Here is a 17,090-nt window from a genome sequence, read left to right as displayed (position 1 = left end):
CAGCAGGTTAGCGCGCAGCTTATTTCACTAAATCACTGTTTTTCTATTGTCACTCTCGGTAAACTAAAGTGGGCACCTGGCCCGCATGAACCTCTTCTCCGCACCGCCATCAGTGCGTGTGTTTGTTGCCTGTTGTTGAGCGTGGTGTTGTTGATTGTGTTGTTTATTGTGTGTTTGTGCTGACTAATGGCCCGGTGTTATGTAAGAAGAGAGGAGAGATTACCCCAAACCCATGCAGGCCACACTGTTAATCCCTCAGCACAGCCCTAGTGACTGACTGAGGTCCCGGCAGAGTGCTGTTACAACACACACACAGGCGCGCTCACGCACACACACACACACACACACACACACACACACACACACACACACACACACACATACACACACCATCTTGTATTCAGGACTTACTTCCTTCTGCCTCCTCAGATGCACAGTCTACTCCTCACCTAGTGAGTCTGCCTGACCTCTTTTTTTTCCGAGCCGGCTACTAAAAACATCCCGCCACGCTGCGTGTGTGGCCTGGATGGCTCTTCCCTGGTCCCACTGAGCCGCTATCATAGCCCGTGTTTGTTTAGCATGTGCTCAGCATGCACTCCATGTTGGTTTTATCCCTCCGCGGCTGTCTAGGGGAGTCTAGGCGAAGACTTTCTCCTCAGTCAATTCTCTCTCGCTTTTTTCTAAATCTTTATGCACACAAAAGCGTGGGCTATACGGCACGCTTTGGTTTGTGTCTCCACTTTATCTTAGCCGGGAGGGATTTCAGCCCGAACCACTCCTAAACTCTAAATCTGCCTTGAAGTCATGGAGTCCTCTGACAGCTCCTTCTGTTTTGTCAGTTTTACTCATCCATGAAGGCAGCATGTCTCAGTGGACGCACAATGATATTCAATTCAATATTCACATTTTCCTCCAATTTACATTGAAGTAAAAGCCGAGGAAGAGGGTGACTGCGCTTATTAAACACAGAAACTGACAAAATATGAACAAAAAGAAGCTTTTTTTATATGGATTTATCAAGAGTACAATTTATCATATTATTATTATTACAAGTCTGGTTTTGTGTTTGAATACAATCACCTGCACGTGTGCATTAAGCTTCGGTTTTACATGTTAGGGTTGTAGTTAGAGAACGGAGTTGGGAAAACATAAATTTAATTAAGTGATCCGGTTCAGAAGTGGCAGGAGATTTTTAACGCACTGATATTTAATGGTGTTTATTTTTTCCTGCACCTGCTTGAGTATTGTGAACCGAGTTTAAAACGGGATCCTCCGTTAAAACAGGAGACAAAACAGAACAGGGACTGCGAGTGAGTGAATGAGTGAGATAAGGAAAAAGAGGGCAAGTAAAAGGGACTTAGGGAGTTATATAATAGTGCAATCGCAGATGTGTGTGCATGTTTGCTTGAGCAAGAGAGGGCCTATGTGAAACAATGGGGGAGAACAGTGACAAAAACTTAGCGTGCGTGCACACACACACACACACACACACACACACACACACACACACACACACACACACACACGAAATACAAACTGTTCTATCCTCAGATTGCTTTGCACAGTGTATCTGGAGTAAGTAATAAATAACAGCAGCACCTGTAATAGTTGTATCCAAAGTCCACTGCTGCAAACCACCTTTTAGATCTCAGCTGCTCAAAGCAGATTAGTCCATATACTGAAGGTGTGTGTCAGTGTAACATTCCAGCCTCTACCCATAATCACACCCAAGTGCACATAAATGCAAAAAAAAAAAAAAAAAACTAAATAAATATATATAAAAATGTTCATTAAAAGGACTAAAAAAAAATGCCTCTTGTAATATGTTTTGTGTGCGCACACACCTTCACATTCTGAAAATAAATAACTAAAAACACAACTACTATATTGATCTCACGGAAACTGTATGGAAAAGGTATAATTTCCTCCCTCACAACTGCTATAGAGGTGTGGAAAAAGAAACATCAAGGGAACACAAGTCGTCCAGTGTTAACAAATTGCCTGCACGACTGTGAAGGTGTCCAGTGCTGGCAGGTGAAAAGCACACACCAGCTACAATAAGCCTATAATATGACTTAGCCTACTGCGGCATCTTTTCTTAATGACAAAGATTAGCCTGTTTTAGTGCTTGTAATCTCATTGAAGGGACTCTTATTAGGTCTACCTTTCTTTCCCTCCACCCCCTCCTTCTCCTCCTCCTCCTCCTCCTCTCTCTTTTACTGTGTCCAAATCCTTAGATACCTCTCTTAACTCTGCGTAAGCGTGAGTGTCTGCTCAAATGTGTGTGTGTGTGTGTGTCTGCCCTAAGTAGTAGCTGTTAATGTGAGGTCTCCCGCCATTCAGAAGGAGAATGCAATTATGAAACCAAGACTGCTGCTGCTGCTGCTTTTGCACTCTCGACTCAGATTTAATGCTCATAACGCATTCTGTTAAATCATCCCACTAGAGAGAGAGAGAGAGAGAGAGAGAGAGAGAGAGAGAGAGAGAGAGAGAGAGAGAGAGAGAGAGAGAGAGAGAGCAGGTGAAGAGCGATGCTGGCTGGATCGAGCTGAGCTGAGCTGAGCTGTGTGATAGTCTTTGTGATCAATTTGCCTCTGTGAGAGATGCCCCTGGGGCCACTTTGGGGAGAACCTTGTTAGGCTGAGTTAAATTGTTGCCCGAGGCGAGCTATTAGCGGCCATCCCTGGGAGAGGACACACACACACACACACACACACACACACACACACACACACACTCATACAATCACACATGTGCATGCTCACACACTCGCTTAAACAGACACACCGAGACACACACACACACACACACACACATACACGCACGCACACGTGAATTCAAAATCTTTTTTAAAACACACATGAACTCAACTGGGAACTCATTCATATGCTTGCGTTCGCTCTCAAGCAGGCAGCCTCTCTCACTCGGAGAGATACGTAAACTGGCAAAGCAGCGGAGCCGGAATATTTACTCAAGTGGTAGTAACACTGAGGAGTTTCGCTCTTGAAAGGTGCTGCATAAACAAACGCGCAACTAAAAATACCGCCTCGCAAATGTATGCTGGCATGACTTAATTTAGAAAAATAGGGAATTTAATTGAGTACAGCAAAATTAAGGCGCAAGGGCATCCTAAAGGAAATGACATGCAGAAATTTAAAGTGCATGCTAGTTTTTCACCCAAAAATAAACTGCATGTGATCCTTTGAAGCAGCTCTACACACACAATTACGCAGAATTACGTGAACTGTAATGCAAGGTTTTCAAATGCTCATAAATGATCTTTCAGCAAAATATTGTGTTCATTTCATATTGTGGCAATCAGGAATAAAAACTATTGAAATCAAATCGGTCATTTATATACTCCTGTTTCAATGAGCACATGCGTAATAGTCAAACAGATATTTTTTTTAGAGAAGAAAGGTAACTTGATGCCGATAAATTCTGTCTAAATTACTTAATAAATCCTAACAGGTAAACTCAGTTATTATATCACAGAATGTGAAATTATGTGGTCTGATATTTCACGATTTAGTCCACTTTAAGGATCACTGATTCAGTTTTTAGATACAGATATTTATTTGAGATCTTGTCATCTGCTGATATGTGATCACATTATCATCAGAGTGTTCAGTAAAGTGAATCTCTATAATTGCTCAACAATAAACTTTTCCTGCATGTGGAGACAGGAGAATTTGCAAATGTTTTCACAGTATAATCCAGTCTCGGCTCTTCGTGTACATGTATGAACAATTTCTAATCAGATTTGGAGGGAAACACAGACAAACTCCATCCCTGGCTTATTGATTGGATTCTGATAGCTAAAGAGCTTTTCAGTCTCTCATTATTGCTTTAAAGTTCATTCATCCGGATAGTTTTAGTACTTTTCCTGCTTTAATCAGACCAACCAACAGCTATCAGGAGGAAAAAACATCAATCCAACAACTGAGGGAACATTTCATGTAAGAACTGAACAGTTTTCTGTCTTTCTCTGGACGTCTCTGTCTTTCTGTTTCTCTCCACATGAGGACAGCCACCTTTCCTCTCCCTTCCCCCCTCAAAGACTCACACACACACACAAACACACACATACACACTGTCATCTACAATTAGGCTCAAGAGAAACACCATAGTAGGAGGAGCGAGTGAGGTTAAGCGAGGATGGCCACCGCCAAGAAAATGTTATTTTATTATCCCAGATATGAAACAACAGGATCTCAGCCAGCGTGAGTTCATCTCCACACTGATTCCCTTCACCCAAACAAAGCGTGAGCGCTGCTCAGCGTGCAACTGCTCAATGTGCACACATGCATGTCTGCTAACAAGAGGGCAAAGGCGTGAGAGGAAATGAAAAGAAATATGTAAGAGAGCCAGACAAAGCAGTTCATGTAGGAGCGTCTGTGTGTTTTCCTGTGCATGTTTGCATGTTTGTTTCAGCAGCAGCAGTGCCTCCGTGTGTGTGTGTGTGTGTGTGTGTGTGTGTTCTCATGGTTGATTTCAGTACGGTAATGACCAGATGCAGGCCTCTCACACTTGGACTTGTTCCTTCCACACTGATGCACTCTCTTGGTCCTCAAGAAGAAGGTCAAAGGCCGTCAGGGTCCTACAGGTCACCCAGGGGGTTCGAGTTTGAGCGCACGCGTATGTGTGTGTGCGCGCGCGTGTGTGTGTGTGTGTGTGTGTACAGTGACCATGAGAGGCAGATCTGAGGGGGCAGATGGGCAGACCGCATATATGTGTGTGTTCAGGCCGGGGTTGGCTTTACCCTGTGGATTTTTTCCCACGCCTCCTTAGTTTCTTATCAGTCAGTGGACACATGCTGCACCGAGTGGGAGTGTGTGTGGGTGTCTGTGCTATAGGTGGGATGGGGGGGGGGGGGGGGGGGGGGGGGGGGTACAAGCATAAAAAAAAAAAAAAAAATCATCCTGTAAAGACTGCTTTTTTTAAAAAGTAGTTTTCCAGTGATGCATGCGCTCAAGCATGTCAATGTTTGCCTCTGTCTGTCTGAACATGTCTCGTTTGTGTGTGTGTGTGTGTGTGTGTGTGTGTGTGAGCGTGCATGCCTGTGCATGTGAATCGATGCACTGGATGACAGCCAGTGGCCCCCTTCTGTTCTCTCTCCGTGGCGTCCAATCAAGCCGCAGCACAACATTCTATGAGCAAACCGCAGCTGATCCCAGACCTGCTATCTGAGCAATTACCCAGAGTGCTTTGGGGCCGCATGGCAAGCTGGACAAGCTCATGCCCTCTGACATACAGCATGGGGGGAGGGCAGGAACGACTGTTTTTTTTCTGACTGTTTGTAAGTGTGAGTGTGTGTTGGCAAAGTGAGCGAGGGGGGGGGGGGGGGCTGACGACGGCGGACTGATGGGAAAAGCGGAGGCTGGGGGTGGTGGATGTTCGCTCGTACGGCAGCACTGTGACTGACTATATTACAGAGTGGACAAAGACGTGCTTGGCGGCTGTGGATGGAGATGGGGGAGGGGAGACGAGACCGCCGCATGGCATTATGATTATTACTGTAACGCAGCCACACAGCAGACTGTAAAAACAAAGAGGGCCAGCTGAAGGTTGCTGCTCCTCATCACATATATTGATGATTCGTTTCACGCCAGTATGTCGCCCTTATGCTTCAGTTAGTTCAGGCCCACTTTAGTTTAGAGGGATTACCGCCATCTGACTTTGAGTTTGCCGCTGTTATCTAGGTCATAAAGTTGGATTTATTTTCATTATCAGTTGATGTTTTCATGTTGTCAAGTAAATATACGCTCAATTAAATATGAAAGAACATCCGCCTGTCTATCACGTTCACAGCTGTTCAAACACTTGAGAAGAATCAAAAACTGGTCGTTGGTTTGCGGAAATGGTTTCCAATTATTTTTCACCCACAAGTTTAAAAATCCATAAATCAGGGCAGTTCTGAATAAACATGTGAATTGGGCAGCAAAAGTAGTTAAAAAATTTTAAACTAAAAGAAAAACAATCACATATGGCTGTTTTTTAAAAATATACCCATCCTCTAAACCCATTTTATCCAATATGTGCAGGTACTGAATGTAATAAAAGTCAACTAAAAAAAAAAGTCAATAAACTGAGTTCTGAAAACTGTTGACTATTAAATTGAGAAACGGGCAGAAAAGAGTGGAGAAAGAGCTGCATCAGGAGGCCCCAGCTGGACTTCATAATAATGTCTTCAGCTCTTTAAACTCAAAGGTCGCAGGACTTCCAAACAATGCCATTTTAATACAGCGTGCTGGTGTTTGAAACACAAAGGGAAGAAAGGAGGAAATATAGTACGCAAGACAGATGAAATAAAGTATAATTTATTTTATTATTATTTTTTTAATTATTCAATAAAGCAGCGAGCCCGCCACTTTTCAATATGTGCTGTTTTAGATGTTTCAGACACAAAAAAAGACAGCAAGAGAGAAAAATATGACAGCACGTAGCAGAAGTCCGTTTGAAACCATGTGCAGTGGCAGCGTTTCATTGATTTTAATGGGACAGTATGATGTGGAAACATGACAGGAGACACAGGGGAGATAACCCAAGCAGCACTGCTATACGCTATTCCCAGCAGTGTGCATTAATCCACTCAGCGATCACGCCAACAAAAGTTTTCTCAGTGTTTTTCATCATCGGCAGAGAGAGAGAGAGGGAAGGGAGAAAAAAAAAAAAAAGCTTGTTCCTCTCTTAGCTCTACGAGACAAGGAAGACAGAGTTTCGCTGAGAGATGGAAATAGATCATGAAATACAGAAACTGAAATGATTTCCCAGTCACACAGCCACTTACAGCGAGGAGGAACAAATGAAAAAAAGTCAAACAGACGGAAGCGGAGTGGATGGCGAACAGTGATAGTATAATTCACGGTGTATAGACATCTGAGACCAGCGCATGAGTTGTTGAGTTTTAACAAGGAGTGATGGGGGGTAAAGTGCTGATCGCTTTCATTTTCCCAAAAGATATCTAGTTAATCGGAAAGAAGCCATATGCATATTTTCTAATGAAGTGAAGAAACCGCCCACATTCATCCCCCAACAAATCAGCCCCTGGGACTACAGTAGGAGTCATGTTTGCATTTCTGAAGTGAGTCACTCTGGCAAAAGTTATGTTAGAAAGTGATTTCAATCATTTTGTAAACTGCGATACTGCATCACCAACCTCTAGTGTATTGTCCCTGCAAAATTCTGTGTGTTGCTTTGGACGCCTTTCTGTTGTAGACTCAAGCTGCCAGGCTGAATGAATGAAACGTGCATGTCCAGCCTGCCTCTTATAGAAACACACACACACACCTGTCATGTCTTGATGCTTTTCTGGACCATTACATTGATTACAATAACTTTCTACTTAGACTCTTAACTTGAATTTTATTACTACCTGCTTAACTTAATTTAATGATTTTCTTTAACTCTATCGAATACTTGTTTTCACAATAACAACACACGCTACAATGTGAGGGTATAGCAATAAACACATCTTCAAACACTCAAGATGTGTACTAACTTAATATGTATAGCAACACCTAGTGGCAGTAATTTGCTGTTACATTGCAAGCATAGATGGTACGGATATACTGTTTGAAAACAGTCTTTTTATTCGTGGATATCCATGCGTATATAACTTTTGCAATCCTGTTTGAGCTACTTATGTGCTTCAGAGTAAAGTATTGCTATATTATTAGTGCAAGGCTGCTGCTTTTTTTTCTGCAGTGCAATGTAGATAATTAGGACTCTATTTAGAGAAAGGGCCAGCCTAGGAAATACACAGGAGATTCTCACTTCATTAAAAATCAATTATCACAACACACGTGCCAGTGCAATACAACCCTCATGGCCACGATCGACTACGCACACACCCTGCAACTCCCATATTACACTAACTATCTTTGCCTCGTTCTTTTGTGAAATTCATTTTGAGTTAGTTCTCTCCCTCTCAAGAGATTGTGCAGGCCTGATCCTCCTCTTAGCTGAGGAATCGCCAGCGTTGCAGTCCGGCTCTTACATAATGACCCCGGGATAACGCTCACGCTCGAGCTGGCTCACGCCGCTGTCAGTCACTCTGCTCCGACCAGGGTTAGCTCAACCTGGTTCCGCCCACTCCTTGTGAAAGACGTGTGGCGAAGTCCAAACAAATATCACAAAACAGAAATGAGCAGCTTTTACCTTTAAAGTTTTGTTTGGGAAATGTTGTCAGTTAGACATGTTCAACTCCTTTAAGTTCTGCACCACTTCAGAAACTCACTTTTCCTTCATCTTTTAATCTCCAAGTTTCCCTTTGGAAAGGAAAACCATGAAATCCAACACCCACAATACATTATCATAACACCTAACTTTGACAACAATAGCAGCACTGTTCTTTTTTTCCAAACACACAGCAGATAAATTCATTTTTATCACCGCTACATGTATAATCCGCCGCCGCGGCTGCAGTCGGCTCGTATTGTTGACTGGCTGAGGAAGTGGGAGTCCTTTAGTAAACAATCCACAAAGCCTCCGCCGCTGAGCGGGAGCGACAGGACCGCCGGTGATGATACACCGAGTTGGCTCCGCGCACACGTGACATCACTTCCGCCGAGCGTGTGACAGCTTAGCACATCATCGCCGTGACAGCCAGACGAGTGCAGCGAGTGGGTGGTCACCCTGGCAACGGCGATGCTGTCATGACCGTCTCCCTATATCCTACCTGACAGTCCCCACTGGCAATGCACAAAACACACTCACACACAAACACGCACTCAACAATGCACACACCCACACGCATACACACACTTTATCAGGCACACATAGATATGTACACATACTTTATCTTTCTCTGTCTTTTTTTTTTTTTTTTAAAGTGAAACGCTCACTCAAGCCTCCGCAGAAACGCACACAATGCACATGCCCACACGCCCGTGCTTATATTGGGCATAATTATGTGATACAAAGAGAGAGTACAATCTCCCATGGGGTAAAAAATACATAAAGCCCAAATATAATGTAATCACTGTAAAGAAAAATAAAGCACACACTCCTCTTAAGGTGGAAAAATCTACACAACATTTATGCAAATATGTATGTCTGCAACGCACTGCAGCAGGTGTAGGCTGACCACTTTCAGATGGTCTAAATGAAGAGATTAACATTTAAATCAGAGTTTGAAAAAATAAAAGGTGGACTTTACTGTAGCAATCCCAAAAAGTAATGAAGAATGAAGATGATTTGATGCGCAGCTGATGCACAGTCGCCCCGTCATCTGTTTGCCGCTCGTATACGTGGTCATCTGATGATAACAGCCATGTCCTGGGTGCAACTGACCTGTTTTACGGACTATAAATAGGCGTTGCAGGCCACAGTCATTGACAGCCTTGTGTATGTAGTTCTGTGTGTAGTCCCGGACCAGTGCTCCGCTCTGACCCAGTTTGGAGGCAGCTGGTCGAGAATTGGTGGAAATGGGTCACATCTTGAGCCACACCATAATTCAGAGCATGAAAACACCTTAAACTTAAACTGAAACATGTTTCATCACCTGCCAACACATGTCAGGCATCACCAGGTTGTCCACTGAGATCGACACAAGTATCTCTTGTTGTGTTGGAGATATTTATATGTGAATTATAACTGGACATGAACTAAATAGATACATATTCACACTTTATGTGATTATTATGAAGATGTGTTTGTATAAGCGCAAGGTCATGATGGCACATGAGATGTCATGTAGACAGATCATGCTGATGAAACAGCCACCAGGGGGCAGAGAGGCAAGTGCATAAATGAAAGGTGAACATAAATTCATTTAGTGTGGTTTTGGCTCTTAGAATAAACAGGATGGGGTTATTTGCAATTTACCTTATGCAGAGATGTGTCCAAGCATTCAGGTTCATTTAAAGAGAAGGAAGTGCAGAAAGACGTGGATCAATGTGAAATGTCTTTCAATTAAATATACTCACTGAAACATGGTTGAAGATAGGTGGAATAATGCTGCTCCAAGAAGCGATTCACGTCTCAGAGTGTTTCAAAAAGCATCATTTTCATCACAAAAAAATACATTTACACTGCTAAACGGAAAACCTACAAATCCAGCAAACATTTAATATTACCTTTTAATTCAATTTCACAGATGTGAGTGCCCAGTTATGACACCAAGTCTTAAATTTCTTGTTGGCATCTAGGATAGTGCAAAAATGTTCCACTTTGACCTGATTTGTAATTTAGAACGAGCTTTACAACTGGTCATGAACAGGTCAGGCTCCCAGAGGTGCAGATGGATTGTTTCGTCCATACCTGCTCAATTGCTCGACAGACAGAACTGCTTTCATTGATCCCCACCAGAGATTATCCAATTATGTATACTGCATACTCATTCCAGCAAGACAGTTACCACACACTCAAGATGAAATACACTCTGTGTGTGTGTGTGTGTGTGTGTGTGTGTGTGTGTGTGCGTGCAAGTGAGCGTACGTGCAAACAAATACTCAGGCGTGCTACGTGGGCAACGTAAACACTCGATGCAAATTTTAAACAAGGTGTCTATAAAAGTTAAACAATGTGCATAATGAGGGCTAATTAGGAAAAAAAAACCTCCAACAAACATGCACATATGGATCTGTTTGTCAGCTGCAGCTGCGTGTCTAGACATCTCGGAATATTCATAAAACATGCAGAATTTCCCACAGGTGGGACTACACAAGGAGATTACATGCAAATGGCTACTTCAGCTGAGGCTAAGCTAGTGCTCAGCAGAGGAGGGAACCTGCTCGTCGGGAAATAATTTAGGATTAGATAGGCTGTCTAATCTCTTTATAGACTGTGCCATCTCAGCAGCATACCTGCCTACCTCTACATCCATGTCATATCTCTTAACAGCAACTGCGGCTTTCGCTTTCCATACATTATGGATACTTTGTTCCGAGACAAGAGAAAGAAGTGCTTCTGTGTGTAGTCGTTTCTGTTGAGCCTTTCTGTGCCTTTGGTTGTGACAGTACATGGAGCTGCCTATACACAGTGAGTACAATGGCAAAAGTAGTCATATTATGTGTAAAGGAGGGAAAAAAGTGAGAGTTTATATGGCAAGCCCTGTATGTCCCTGTGTGCACTACAGAGAAAAGACAGGACTGACAAGTGAACGTGGTCTTTTGCTGATATACCAGCTTTTCTTGTTACACAAACCCATTCTAACCCAGAGGGTCTCTTTTCACTGTGTATTCAGAGTGTGTGTGTGTGTGTGTGTGTGTGTGTGTGTGTGCTTGTGTGTGTGGTGTAGTGCAGTGTCATGTGCACATATGCAGTCCTCGATGTTCAAGTCATTACAAGAACTTTCACAAGGACATTCTGTAATGAGTGCCTGCATGTCACTGTGCCCTTGTGAATCTGAAGTTGAAGTCGCACAATACTTAATAAAGACATAGCGTAAGCTCATTTCTGTTGTGCCGCCTAGCAGGTTAGGTCGGGTTTTTAACCTCAAATGAGATCCCCAGCTGGGCTCCAGCATCTTAGGGGGTTCACAGAACAAGGAGCTGCTCACAAAGCTGAAGGACAGACATTTACGCCATGTTCAGAGTTTGAACATCTGAGTGACTCGCACCTTCTCTGCTCTCTTTCTCTTCCTTACAGCCCAAATCGAAGTTATACCATGCAAAATCTGCGGAGACAAATCATCAGGTATCCACTATGGAGTCATTACATGTGAGGGATGTAAGGTGAGAGTCGTCATTTGTTTCACTTGTTTTTTTTTTCCTGTGCTTCAAAATGCTGGATTCAGTCTGTGCTTCATATATCTGATCAGCTGTATGCTCTGTTGACGTATACCCAGGGTTTCTTCAGACGAAGCCAGCAGAACAATGCCTCCTACTCCTGCCCTCGTCAGAGGAACTGCCTCATCGACAGAACGAACCGCAACCGCTGCCAACACTGCCGTCTGCAGAAATGTCTCGCTCTAGGAATGTCCAGAGATGGTGAGGCCCGGTGTTGTTAAACACATAATCACAGCAACATTGTCTCTAGAAGAGTTTCTAAGATGTCTTATGCTGCTGTTTAATCATTTTCCTGTCCACTAAACTCTTTGCTGATTGCCATAACGAACAGGAGTTTAATCTTCTTGCATCGTCTGCCCCACACAGCGGTAAAATTTGGCCGCATGTCCAAGAAGCAACGCGATAGCCTGTATGCAGAAGTCCAGAAACACCAGGCTCGACTGCAGGAGCAGCGGCAACAGCAGACGGGCGAAGCAGAAGCTCTGGCACGCGTTTACTCGTCAAGCCTCACCAACGGACTGTCCACCCTCAACCATGAAATTGGGGGCACCTATGCCAATGGCCACGTAATTGAGTTACCCAAAGGTGGCCATGGTAATGGAGGAGGAGTTCCGGGAGGTTACTATGGGATGGATTCCACTCAGCCGTCTCCAGACCAGTCGGGGTTGGACATGTCGGGCATGAAGCACATTAAGCAGGAGCCGGTGTACGACCTGACGCCGGTACCCAACCTGTTCAGCTACGGAGGATACCAGGAGAGCCAGCTGGGGCCGAACAATGTCAGCATGGGAGAGCTAGGTAAAGGCCGCACTGCGCCACATCTGCCAGATTTAAAATTTACATGAATAATCCACATGGAAAACTCACGATTGAGTCAGACACCTAATCTGAGAACAGAACAGGAGATCAGACAGGCTTACACCCTTACCTGACAGGGTGCCACAGCACTGCATGCGCAGCTCGGACTGAGTCCACTCACATTCTGCTGGAATAAGTAATGAATGCATCCCAAATTTCTTAAGTTTTTAAATGTTCAACGAATGAGCTACAGATTAAAATGCAGATTACACAGAGGAATTAATTCCTTATGCTCCTTGCACATATACACAGACTGCTGAATGAAGTGTACAGTAAATAAATGAATACTCCTCTTTTCCAGACCGTATTGCTCAGAATATCATAAAGTCTCACTTGGAGACATGCCAGTACACGACGGACGAGCTGCAGCAGCTAGCCTGGCAGACACATTCCTACGAAGAGGTCAAGATGTATCAGAGCAAGGTGAGGCTTTTCTCATGAAACCAGCAAGTACAGAGTGTTACAACATGTGCAGTTATCTTTTTACAGTTAAATATATTTTAACATTTATGGCCAACTGTGTGCAAGTCTTTGTACTTATTGAGTGGATATAAAATGATGGGATTTTTTTTGTTAATTCTTATTGTTATGAAAATTGTTGACAATTTTGTAGTTTTTTCGTGAAGTATGAACAAAACATAGTTGTTTCCTTTGAGTAAATTAAGATGTTTTTGATAAGTTTGACCTGTTTCCTCTAACCTCGGTGTCTCCGGTCGTAGCCGCGGGACGTGCTGTGGCAGCAGTGTGCCATTCAGATCACCCACGCCATCCAGTACGTGGTGGAGTTCGCCAAGCGCATCTCAGGGTTCATGGAATTGTGCCAGAATGACCAGATCCTCCTCCTCAAGTCCGGTGAGTGGACAGTCCACACATCTTTGTCTTTAGCACGTCGCTCAGGGAAAAGGAAATGTGTCTCGTTCTTGCTCTTATTCTTTCAGTCACATATTAAAGTATCCTCACCGTGTTCCTTTGTGACTTTTCCAGGCTGTCTGGAGGTGGTCTTGGTGCGGATGTGCAGGGCATTCAACCCTCTCAACAACACTGTCCTCTTTGAGGGGAAGTACGGAGGCATGCAGATGTTCAAAGCTCTCGGTGAGACCACAGAAGCCAATACATTTTGTTTTATATAGTATGAATGGGATAAATGGTCTGAAACTGAAAGAAAACTGAAAGAAAAAGAAAAACTTCTTATCCTGAAAAAAATTATATAAAAAAAAAAAAAGAACTCATCTTTCCCTCGCAGGTATTTCTGTTCATCAGCACACATGACCGGAATAAGCGTAATGAAATTTTCTCTTTTTTCTCTGCCCTTCCCTGTGTTTCCCTCCAAGGTTGTGACGACTTAGTAAGTGCAGTGTTTGACTTTGCCAAGAGTTTGTGTTCGCTGCAGCTGACAGAAGAGGAGATCGCTCTGTTCTCGGCAGCCGTACTAATTTCCACAGGTCAGTGTAAAGTGAAGAGACAAAGCTAAAAGAGAGCAATGACAACATTTACGTAGCTCGGCATCTGCTTTAAACTTCCAGTTTAAAAATGAACATTTTTGCTTTATTCAGACCGGCCCTGGCTAATGGAGCCTCGGAAAGTCCAGAAGCTCCAGGAGAAGATCTACTTTGCTCTGCAGCACATAATGCAGAAGAACCACATGGATGAAGACGCACTGGCTAAGGTAGGTCAAGTCAGTGAAGTGAGATAAATCACATAAAGACAACTCCTGAGGATTGAATGACACGAATCCTTAGAGTAAAGGAATAGATAAATCAAACTGAGACAGCCTCAAGGACAAGTGCAGCAACTGTTCTACAAAACAACGACTTCTAACCTCGTCTGTTTGTAATTCATCAGTCTAAATTTTCTTATCCTTGACCCTCTCCCCTTTCTGCCTGGCAGCTCATCAGCCGAATCCCAACGTTGTCGGCCCTGTGCACGCTTCACACCGAGGAGCTTCAGGCCTTCCAGCAACTCCACCCGGAAACAGTCAACGTCCTCTTCCCTCCGCTCTACAAAGAACTCTTCAATCCCGACCCAAACTCCACCATGGCCATGCCCAAGTGACTGCCTGCGGTCCACGCGCAACCGACGGCGCCGGCGGAGGACCAAGAAAATAAGGAATCCACGCGTGACGAGACAGTGGCGCCCGTGTCGACTACGTCACCGCCGTGGCGCCCACATATTTCCGAGCTCCCCCAGACACATTTCAGACTGGAGGGTGTGGAGTCGTCTGCTGAAAGCTTAGACTTACCGCCAACAGTACTAGGAATGTCCAGCACTTATTCCATCTCGTTCACCGATACAGTCTGAAGAATGTATATATAAACGAAACGCGCCCCGAGCCACCACCCGAGCGGGACTTCCACCTGAACTGAACTGACTGACCAGAAATGTACAGACTCTAAAACATCTAGGAACAGTTTTAAGCTGTCAATCTTTTAAGAAAAAAAATGGGTAAGTTAATTTGATTTAACTTTTGGAAAAAAAAAAAATTGTTTTGGTTTATTTCATTTGTTTTTGTTCCTATGAAGACATTGTGAAGTTGAAGAAGCTGGATGGGGGAGGGAACTGTGGATTTAGAGAAGCTACTGTAGATATTCTTCTAGTGGAGAGCGGATTCCAGTATTACTTCTTGTTCTGTTTAAAATAAGTTAGTCCTAATTTAAATACTCGGCAGTCCAGTGCGGCTGGCTATACCATGTCTATGTGTTTTTATTTTATTTGATAGTTTCTTGTGTACAGAATTTGTAAAATTGAGACTTGTAAAAGAATACTGGGTAAAAACCGGGAACTGATTTGGGTTTGTTGATATATAGAAGCCTTGTCTGGACTTTGTTCATATGTAAAGAAGGTATGACTTCCTTCTGATCAGACCTTATAGAAATGTAAAGAGAGCATATGAAGGATTTTAAAAAGAAAAAAATAATGGCGACTACTTTTCAATGTGAAAATATATACATAAATATTCTATTTTGCAAGAAAAAGAATCTGGCAGATTTGCCGTCCTATCAATCATTTATTTCTCGCTGCAATAATTACGTCCAATAAAACCTGGACTGCTTTTGAACAATCAACCAGAGACACATAATAAGAGACCAGGACCTCGCATACATCCCGACACCTCCTCCCATAATCCTCCAACCCTGCCCTAAAACCCCCATGTAACTGGAATTGGCCGACAGAAGTGGATTTTGAATCACAATGAGGAAATGTTTGAATATTCCTCAAGAAAAAAAGTAGAATTACAAGCAACTTGAATGAAATTCACATAACTTTTAACACTCACACTTGCATGAGTGCTTTATACCCTCATTTCATCCAACCACTATTTGCACAATCCAGTCCATGGATGTCAATATGAAGGACCCTTTCTCTACAGAGCAATAACTTTCTCACTGCCTTTCTGATCGTACTCCTCTCGTCTCCTTCTCTTCCTCTGTATCAGCTGTCCAGGACAGTGTAGCAGTTTTACCTACGATGCACTATATTTCTCTTTTGACCGCTCGTTTGGTCTAAAAGTCATTTCTAAAGATGGCATTCATTTCACCACAGGCGTTGAAACATGAGCTGAAAAAAATTTGACAAAAGCTTTGCCTTCAGAAATTTTAGCATCACATCACAGCTGTTATTTTACACCAACAATTCATACAGTAAGCTACAATAATAGACAATCTTTTTTTTATTATTATTCTTTTAATCAGAAAGCTGTTGTTGATTTATCTGTGACACATATTTGGCCACTGTGTAAAAACAAGCAGGTGTTACTGAGCATTTACATCTGTGGAAACTGAGCGTGAAGCCACTAAATGCATTTAAGAAAAGCTTTCGGGAAAAATCCCAGCTGAACTACAGCTCACTCCTCACAAATTCCACTTTCTCTCCTGTTTATTACACAGTGGCCAAAAGCTTGTCTTCATACAGAGACATTAAACATTAGTTTCACTTATGTGAAAAAAAAAAATAAATCCATGTCAATAGTGTTGAGAACCAGAAAGAATTTCAACCGTCTCCAAACTTCTCCCATCCAATCTGTCTAACGCTGCATTATCGATCAAATAACAGGCTCCTTAAAAATCCAGCATATTTCCCTTCAAACCCGACCCGACAACAGATCAGAGGCCAGTGACTCTTACAGACAATCACTTGCTCATAAAGGCTTGATGCACTACGAAGCATCTCTCAGGGAGCAGCTCTTTTTCTGACTTTGCATTAAAAGAGGGTTTAATATTTTTGCAAAATTTACAAAAAAAAAAATAATTATAAAAGAAAACCTTTTTAGGATGAAAAAAATAAAAAAAAAGTAGCATCCGCTGCTGTGACTGTATGCCGGCAACACAATCTGCCCAGACAAGGCTTTGATAGGTGTATATCTGTGTGTATGTGCGTACAGAGCATGAATTCACTGTCCAAATTTCTTTATAGAGCCCAGATTATATGAGAAGCACCATTATGTAGCACAAGAAGACAAAAAAAGAAAAGAAAAAAAAAGAAAAAAAAACACTATACACACAG

The 17,090-nt window shown here is 42.9% G+C and overlaps 2 protein-coding genes across 4 annotated transcripts in view; one reads left to right on the top strand and one right to left on the bottom strand.

Moving 5' to 3' along the window:
- The window catches only part of rorb (RAR-related orphan receptor B), a 20,860-nt gene extending 4,000 nt beyond the window's left edge, over window positions 1–16,860 (top strand). The window contains exons 1-10 of one of the 2 annotated variants that reach the window (XM_030104452.1): window positions 10,618–10,983; window positions 11,593–11,678; window positions 11,792–11,933; window positions 12,099–12,530; window positions 12,892–13,013; window positions 13,310–13,442; window positions 13,575–13,682; window positions 13,922–14,032; window positions 14,144–14,256; window positions 14,478–16,860. In XM_030104452.1, the coding sequence (XP_029960312.1) occupies window positions 10,965–10,983; window positions 11,593–11,678; window positions 11,792–11,933; window positions 12,099–12,530; window positions 12,892–13,013; window positions 13,310–13,442; window positions 13,575–13,682; window positions 13,922–14,032; window positions 14,144–14,256; window positions 14,478–14,642 (1,431 nt within the window). In that variant the 5' untranslated portion in view covers window positions 10,618–10,964 and the 3' untranslated portion in view covers window positions 14,643–16,860. Of the gene's footprint in view, window positions 1–10,617; window positions 10,984–11,592; window positions 11,679–11,791; window positions 11,934–12,098; window positions 12,531–12,891; window positions 13,014–13,309; window positions 13,443–13,574; window positions 13,683–13,921; window positions 14,033–14,143; window positions 14,257–14,477 lie in introns of those variants that run through there. The other variant, XM_030104453.1, reaches the window with a different exon arrangement.
- Window positions 1–17,090, bottom strand: part of trpm6 (transient receptor potential cation channel, subfamily M, member 6) — a 59,930-nt gene that overhangs the window by 23,875 nt on the left and 18,965 nt on the right. The gene's annotated exons all lie outside the window — the stretch shown is intronic.

This window comes from Salarias fasciatus, chromosome 12 (assembly GCF_902148845.1).
Source record: "Salarias fasciatus chromosome 12, fSalaFa1.1, whole genome shotgun sequence".
NCBI lineage: Eukaryota > Metazoa > Chordata > Actinopteri > Blenniiformes > Blenniidae > Salarias > Salarias fasciatus.
Note: the sequence above shows the minus strand (reverse complement) of the source record. Positions and strands in the feature narration are given on the sequence as shown.